The 8,750-nt window shown below is 40.8% G+C and overlaps 1 protein-coding gene across 1 annotated transcript in view; it reads left to right on the top strand.

Annotated features, from left to right (window-relative positions):
- The window catches only part of LOC107703103 (peripheral plasma membrane protein CASK-like), a 65,708-nt gene extending 58,071 nt beyond the window's left edge, over positions 1 to 7,637 (top strand). The window contains exons 21-24 of the mRNA XM_016505626.1: positions 2,554 to 2,651; positions 3,731 to 3,951; positions 5,804 to 5,887; positions 7,138 to 7,637. Of these exons, the coding sequence (XP_016361112.1) occupies positions 2,554 to 2,651; positions 3,731 to 3,951; positions 5,804 to 5,887; positions 7,138 to 7,314 (580 nt within the window). The 3' untranslated portion in view covers positions 7,315 to 7,637. The remainder of the gene's footprint in view (positions 1 to 2,553; positions 2,652 to 3,730; positions 3,952 to 5,803; positions 5,888 to 7,137) is intronic.
- The last annotated feature ends 1,113 nt before the right edge of the window (positions 7,638 to 8,750 follow it).

The raw sequence follows: 8,750 nt of genomic DNA, 5'->3' as shown, positions 1-8,750 counted from the left end.
ATGCTGCGCGAGTGTGTGTGAGTGAGTGAGTGTATGTGTGTCTGAGTGAGTGAGTGAGTGTGTGTGTGTGTGCTGGATGAGTGTGTTATATGTAAGCGCATGGCTAATGCTGCTCGAGTGTGTGTGAGTGAGTGAGTGTATGTGTGTCTGAGTGAGTGAGTGAGTGTGTGTGTGTGTGTCTGTGAGTGTGTGTGAGTGAGTGAGTGTGTGTGTATGTGTGTCTGAGTGAGTGAGTGTGTGTGAATGAGTGTGTGTGTGTCTGTGAGTGTGTGTGAGTGAGTGAGTGTGTGTGTATGTGTGTCTGAGTGAGTGAGTGTGTGTGAATGAGTGTGTGTGTGTCTGTGAGTGTGTGTGAGTGAGTGAGTGTGTGTGTATGTGTGTCTGAGTGAGTGAGTGTGTGTGAATGAGTGTGTGTGTGTCTGTGAGTGTGTGTGAGTGAGTGAGTGTGTGTGTATGTGTGTCTGAGTGAGTGAGTGTGTGTGAATGAGTGTGTGTGTGTCTGTGAGTGTGTGTGAGTGAGTGAGTGTGTGTGTATGTGTGTCTGAGTGAGTGAGTGTGTGTGAATGAGTGTGTGTGTGTCTGTGAGTGTGTGTGAGTGAGTGAGTGAGTGTGTGTGAATGAGTGTGTGTGTGTGTGGCTGTGAGTGAGTGAGTGAGTGCGTGTGTGTGTGTGTGTTGTAATGTGTGTTTAACTGACCCCTGTCCATTTTACACGCTGTCTCCCTTTAATGGCCTCCCGCATGTAAGTAACTAATCGTGTCGACCTCCTTTTGCTAAAGTAACAAGCGGTTGTTGTGTTTGTACTTGTTATTTGTTACCCATGTCAACCAAGCGACTAGTAAAGGCATGAGTTTAGTGTTTCTGTGAGATCTGATGTTGAAATCAGTCGATGTGATTGACAGTGTTGTGTTGCTTCAGTCACTTCCTGTGAGGGCTGTGGAACTTCCTCCGAATCACGTCATATTGAAAAGCACTGATGACTGGAATGAGCAGGAGCTCCACTAATACTGGAACACACTACAACACACTTTAACTTCACACAGCTTTAAAATAACAGTACATGATAACCATGTGCTAATAGCTCGATTCAATATGACTTTAATATGAACTAACGATGAGGCATGTACTAATCAAGAGCTTTAACTACGACACAAATCGTATGAATTCATCTGTGATTATTACATGGCTTAACTCACCATTAGTTCATATTGAAGTAATCGATCGTTTGCACATGACGTCGTTGCTGTGGCATGAAATGCATCTGGAGGGCGGGAAGTGATTTTTCTGTATAGGAATCGCGTGCAGAAACTCCAAAATGCCTGTTTTGCGTTGTTTATGGATGCTCAAATCGGTCAAACTGAGAAACCACAAGGAGCTTTTATTGTGTGCGAAAAGTGTTGTTCATAAGGGGGGAAAAAAAAGACAAACAAATTGATTGAAAAATTCAGGAAAAAGTGGCTTGTAAACCTGCGTCTGAGGTCAGGAGGAGCCGAGTCGGATAATGCTTGTGTGTGCAAATGGTTATTATAAGATATAATAATACGTTAAGATATTATAAATAGATACAGGGCTGCCAACTCTTGTGCATTCAGCGAGAGACAGTCAGAATTCACTCAATGCTAAACGCCACACGTAGACATTATGTAAATAAGATATTATATTTGCAGTTCAGAGAGCTTCATTGATTATAACGGAACATTGTGAGATTGCGATTAAATTGAAGTGAGTGACAGCTTTTTAGTGATTATATGGAAGCGCTGTTTGCTCGCTTTCAAAGGCGATAATCGATTCAGTATTTCCGGCCACATACCCTGTACAAGCAGCAAAGATTCAGGAGTGACATATATTCAGCATCCCTCATATAAATGCTGGATTCACTTCCAATATAGCTTGTTTGCAATCAGGGTTAGTTGCTTAGCCTGTGTCCACCGCCTGTTTATACTTTTCTCTTGTAATAGTGTCTAAACCAGTACAGTACGGACTTTCCATTTCACTTTCATTCCATCATCAGAATCACATGATTGCAAACAAGCTATACTAACAGACACAACAAACTCACACAGAAACGCATGTCTCATTGCTCTGAGACGCGTGACAAATCAAAACGATATGTTCTAAATCAGCTCAAAATATCAAACATGTTTAATATCGTCTGACTGGATGCAAAAGCGAGGGCAGAAGTGCTGTAGTGTATTCCAGCTTTACAGGAGCGAACGTTCTGTCGCCATTCACTCGCCCTCGTGTCGCTCTGAACACAGAATATTCTGAATGATCGTTTGGTGAGGAACGCATGGAAATGTAAAGTATGTATTATTATCTGCTGTGAAAGAGCAGCATGAACATTCTGCTAAACGTCTCATCTCATGTTCCACTGAAGAGTCAAAGTCACGAGGTCGAGCCAGTGAGGACAGAATCTCGCAGCTCGTTTAATTCAAAGACATCTTAAAGCAAACCCCGAGTTCCTCTCACCAGCTCTCATCACATCTGAATGACATCATTTCCTGTTTCCTGCTGATTCACGCTAGCCCGTCACGCAGTCCGTGTCACTGATCAGGTCTCTGTTTCCTCCAGTCTTCGACCAACTAGATCTGGTGACGTATGAAGAGGTGGTGAAGCTGCAGGCGTTCAAGAGGAAAACGCTGGTGCTGCTGGGTAATTTATTACATGCTATGGCACTTTATACAGTACAGATCGATTCAAAGCAGCTTCACAGAAATAAACAGGAAAATAACAGAGATGATGTTGCAGAATCCATCAGTTATGACAAATTATTCAGTCATTGTTCAGTTCAGTAATCAAGTCACCTTTATTTATATAGAGCTTTTTACAGATTGTCAAAGCAGCTTTACAGTCTTAAAGGGATAGTTCAGCCAAAAATGAAAACTCCGTCATTAATTACTCACCCTCGTGTCGTTCCAAACCTGTAAGACCTTCGTTCATCTTCAGAACACAAATTAAGATATTTCTGATGAACTCCGAGAGCTCTCTGACCCTTCATAGACAGCAAGGATCCTAACACGATCGAGGCTCAGAAGCGTAGCAAACTGTAGAAACTGTAGGTCTCCAGATTCGACTAAAATTTTGATCGGATTGTAAGGGGTGGTTTATTCCTTTTGTAATCCGAGTGAGAGGACATGCAAACACTTGATCGGATTGAAAACCAAAACTGTAAAGTACTGCGCATGTGCAGTGACTTAAAAATAGTGTAATGACGTGCGGAACGAGCTGTTCTTCCTGGTGAATAAAGTGTCATAAATGAGTGTCCCATCATTATAAAACTCCCCTTTCACTCAGCGTCTGTGAAGTGGAGCAGGACAACGTCCCACCGGTCCTTGTTTAAGACTATCATCCACAGACGACTGGGTTTTGGGTGCGGGAAGGGGCACTTTTACTGTTTTCTAAAGTAAGCAGCACAGCACAACAGTTCATGTGCTGGTCGTCGCCTAACCGATCACTCTATTTATCGTTCATGTAAACACTACGCTCAGATTCGTCAATCAGAATGAATTCATTCCGATGGAAGCAAAAAGTGTCCATGTAGACGTAGCTATTGACTCAGTGATGTCATCATCCAGCTCAGTTCAGTTTAAATAGTATCTGTGCAATCAAGTTGATGATATTGCTGGAAAATAAGTGACACACTCTCACACACACACACACACACACACACACACACACACACACACACACACACACTCTCTCACACACACATACTCGCTCTCTCTCTCTCTCTCTCTCTCTCCTGACAGACACCACCAGACCGCCGAAGAAGGACGAGGAGAACGGCAAGAACTACTACTTCGTGTCACATGACCAGATGATGCTGGACATCTCCAACAACGATTACCTGGAGTACGGCAGCCACGAGGACGCCATGTACGGCACGCGCCTCGAGACCATCCGCCAGATCCACGAGCAGGGCATGGTGGTCATCCTGGACGTGGAGCCGCAGGTACAGACGCATCTCTCATTCGTGACCCTGCAGCACAAAAGCAGTCTTAAGTCGCTGGGGTATATTTGTAGCAATAGCCAACAATACATTGTATGGGTCACAATTATACATTTCTCTTTTATGCCAAAAATCATTAGGATATTAAGTAAAGATCATGTTCCATGAAGATATTTAGTAAATTTCCTACCATAAATATATCAAAACTTAATGTTTGATTAGTAATATGCATTGCTAAGAACTTCATTTGAACAACTTTAAAGATGATTTTCTCAATATTTAGATTTTTTTGCACCCTCAGATTCCAGATTTTCAAATAGTTGTATCTCAGCCAAATATTGTCCTATCCTAACAAACCATACACCAATGGAGAGATTATTTATTCAAAAATTACCCTTATGACTGGTTTTGTGGTCCAGGGTCTCATTCACTCTCTCACTCAGTTTAGTTCAGTTCAATTCAAGTGAGCTTTATTGGCATGACTTGCACAGTATTGCCAAAGCATTGACTATTTTATGAACAAAGAACAAATAATTATTATATAATACATAAACAAAACAAGAATAGATCTATAAATCATTAAGTAGATAACTACATGACTACATTTTTTTAATAAACAAGAAATTAGAAAATAGTTAAGATATTGTCTTAAGAAGTCATCTTTCAAGTTCAAGTTGCTTTATTGGCATGACTTTTGTAATAAAGTATTGCCAAAGCATTTTAAGTACATGTAAAATACAGAATATAATTACTCCTCCGAAGTAATAAAGGAGACAATAGATGAGTAATAAAAAATGGCAGATAGTATCTCTAATATTAGTTATAACAATTACAATTATATACAGTGAAGAATGTCAAATAAAGCAAATGAATACAGTGGATTAACCATGTCGTCCTCTCTGAGTTTATAGCAGAGTTTCTCCGAGTCATTTAGAGTAAAGAATGAAAAATTCAATGAATTGTGGAAAAACTGTTTCCCTTGCAGTGGTGTACTTGGGACAGACAAGAAGAAAGTGTTTCTCATCCTCTAATTGATTCAGTGTCTGTATAATCGCTGTTCTCTCAGAATCCTGGATTTTCCTTTCTCTCGTGGTCAGAGTGGATATTTTGAAAGAATTTGTCTTTCTTTTAATTGTTTAATTGATAAGTAATTTGCTGGTTGTGTTTAGGGCCGAATAACACTAGAGTTAGGTCTGTAGGTCAAATTAGTAGTTTTTTTTTTTTCATCATAATTATACTTTAGATTTTTGTCAATTTCTTTATGAATGTTGGGGTTGTGGTTCAGAGGTGTAAAGTATTGGAGTAAGTGTAATTGCTGTAATTGCTATTACTGTACTTGAGTATCTTTTTGGATACTTTGTAGTTGTACTGAGTATCAAAGATATTAGCAACCTTTACTCTTTACTCCACAACATTTGAAATGAGTGTTGCAGTTACACATTACATTTTGCATGGACCTAGCTTTTTCTGCGGCAGTTTATTTCTGCTACAAAAGACGTGATACTGCCTGCTACAGGTCACTGAAAGTACTGCATCGTTTGTGTTTTGCACTTACTCACCTTACTCACCCTTAATCACTTTGGATAAAAGCGTCTGCTAAATGCATAAATGTAAATGTTTTATATATGAGATGAGGACATGACCTGTAGACTGTTCCAGCTGCACCGCTAATTCATTAATGTAAATGTTAAACAACGTTGGACTCAGGCTATAGCCCTGCTGCACTCCTCTTTTCTGGGTGAAGAATTCTGTATGTTTGTTGCCAATTCAGATTGCACATTTGTTGTTTGAATACATTGATTTCTGTCTCTGTCTCTCTCTCTCTCTCTGACGCGCTCTCGTTGTGTGTTCTCAGGCGCTGAAGGTTCTGCGGACGGCTGAGTTTGCACCGTATGTCATCTTCATCGCAGCACCGACTATCACTCCTGCGATGAACGAGGTGAGCGTCGCTGGCTCGTCACAGGACATCCCGGCCGTCACGTTTCATTGCATGCTGCATGCGTGTTTCTGTGTGTTGATTGTTTTCTTCTTGCGTCTCTGCGCTGCTCGCAGCTCCCTAGATGGTGCAGAAAACTGCCTGTAAGTAAAGACGTGAGCCAGTGCAGTCGCTCAAGGACAGCCGCTCCGCCGTCAGTCACAAGCGGCCGTTCGCTTTCAAAAACACAAGATCCAGGCGAGGAAATGCAGGTCTAGAGGCACGGTTTTTAAAAGTTCTTTTAACTTGAGCACCGCATTTTTAGAAGACGCTGCAAAAGACTCTGCTGAGAAAACTGAGGAAAAGTAGTGCAGTGAAATGGGAAAAACGTGTTGTGTGAACGGCCCCTAATACATATTAATCGTGTCCGTTTTTGAGCTTCAAGGCCTGTTCACACCAAGAACAAATACTATATTAGCATCCACACCAGCGGACAGTATCATACAGTATTCACAGCGCTTCACTTCTTCCACATTTTGTTATGTTACAGCCTTATTCCTCGTGTTTTTCACGTTGTCATTATGGGGTATTGTTTGTAGAATTTTGAGGAAAATAATGCATTTAATCCATTTTGGAATAAGGCTGCAACATAACAAAATGTGGAAGAAGTGAAGCGCTGTGAATACTTTCCGCACGCGCTGTATTTAAATTTGTGATTGTTGCACCAAAATGCATGCATACAAGTCAGTGTTTTGTGTTTGGATAAAATTCAAAGATTTTTAGTCATACTTGAGATGTAATTTCTGTCTGTGCATTTTAGGATTAATATAGCAAACTAAAACTTTAACTAAAATTAAAACCAATAAAAAACATTTTTGTCACTTGAAATATAAAAAAACTATTTCAGCTAGTTGCCAAGGCAACATTTCTCATTTTAATTTAGTTTACATTGATGTACTACAATAACAAAAACTAAAAGAAGATTAATAAATACTATATAGACAAAAAAAACTACTACAAATGACAAAAACGCACAAGAAAATGACTAAAACTTTAACCAAAATTAAAATGAAACCAGAAAATATAAAAATAAAAACTGATTCAAAATAATAATAATGGTATAGTGCAGAACCTGCACTGTTTGTAATGAATGTGACTGAACACACATGGAGCTGCTGTGCTGGAGCGACTCGTTTGCGGTAGATGGCGTGTTTTCTCGTTAGCCGCGTGACGGAAGCGTGATCTCGCTGATGTTGTGTGTCTGTTCTCATCAGGACGAGTCTCTCCAGCGGCTGCAGAAGGAGTCGGAGGCGCTGCAGCACTCTTACACACATTACTTCGACCAGACGATCATCAATAACGAGATCGACGACACCATCCGCCTGCTGGAGGAGGCCATCGAACTGGTGTCTAGCACTGCGCAGTGGGTGCCGGTGTCCTGGGTGTACTAGCCATCACACACACACACACGGACTTTACAGCCCGGCCACTACCAGTGCGTAGCATTGTATATATCTATACATATATAAATATCTATAAATATGAACATATAAGTCATAGATATGGTCCTGTACTAATAACAAAGGGGGTTGATGACATTTTATACGATTTTCTTTTTAAACGTACGAGACGGCGTCTCAGAGCAATGATGAGCACAGTCAGTGGAGGGGGAGGAGCCAGCACCCCATCAGCCCCACCCTGTGGGCGTGGCTACGTGACTCCGCCCACTGGCCTGCAGTATATAAGCACAGCTGACCCTCTCTCTCTCTCTCTCTCTCTCTCTCTCTCCCTCTCCCGAAAGGGGAACAGAGTCGCGTGACAGACACAGTGATGAAGCTGGTATGTGTTTGCAGGACTCTCTCTCTCTCTCTCTCTCTCTCTCTCTCTCTCACACACGAGCACTGTTTGCATACACCCCTCTGTTTACAGATGTAGGTTTGCACAAAGGGCACCGCAGCCCAGCGCTCTTCCTCGGGCTGCTCCTCCTCTTCCTCTAGATGTGTGTGTCGAGATCCACCTCCGAGCCTCATGCCCCGTGTAGTGACGTGTTTGTAAATTGTCCTGGATTTGATTTCTTGTGCGGAACGAGGAGGAAAATATCCATTCCTAGATCGACCATTTCAGAAAATGTGCTGTCTTAAGAGTATTATTGTTTTACTCCGAGAAAACCGAGAGGATTTAATTGTGTGTAAATGTTTCAATGGTCTGTACATTTGCGGTTGAAATGAAGTAGTGTGTGCATAAACAACTCGCCGGACTGTGAACTCTTCATTTCATATTGCCCTGTGTAAATTCCTCTGCAAATGACAAAACTGCTCTTCAGTATGTCTGTTTGTTTTTTTAATCTGTTTCCTTTCATGTGTTGAAAAAGTAAATTGCTTTTGAAATCAGGTCATGCATGTTGTTTTTACGGCAGTGATGATGATGATGATGATGATGATTTCCTCCAGCAGATCATGTGGTGTCTCATAACAGTATTCAGGAACGAACACATACATCGCTAAGCCTAATAAAGGCAGTGATCTGCTTTATATCATTTATATTCAATGCAAAGTCTGAACAGAGGCGGACGGTAGTGAAGTATTTTTACTCTGCTTTAAAAGTACATTTTTCAAGTGTCTACATTATAAGTGTTTTTCTTTAGAAAACTAATACTTCTCAACATTCCAAAGCATAATATTGTACTTTTTACTGCATTGTTTCATATTAAATATAAATTAATACTTAATTACATCAGAAATCTAGTACTTTCTTTTACTTGAGTAAAGGTAATTCAAAGTTTTACTCGAGTACAAGAAAGTGCCACATTTTTAATGTTCTTAAGTATTAAAGCTAAAAATGTGTGTGTGTGTGAGAGAGAGTGTGTGTGTGTGTGAGAGAGTGTGTG

The sequence above is a fragment of the Sinocyclocheilus anshuiensis genome, unplaced genomic scaffold (assembly GCF_001515605.1).
Source record: "Sinocyclocheilus anshuiensis isolate Anshui unplaced genomic scaffold, SAMN03320099.WGS_v1.1 scaffold682, whole genome shotgun sequence".
NCBI lineage: Eukaryota > Metazoa > Chordata > Actinopteri > Cypriniformes > Cyprinidae > Sinocyclocheilus > Sinocyclocheilus anshuiensis.
Note: the sequence above shows the minus strand (reverse complement) of the source record. Positions and strands in the feature narration are given on the sequence as shown.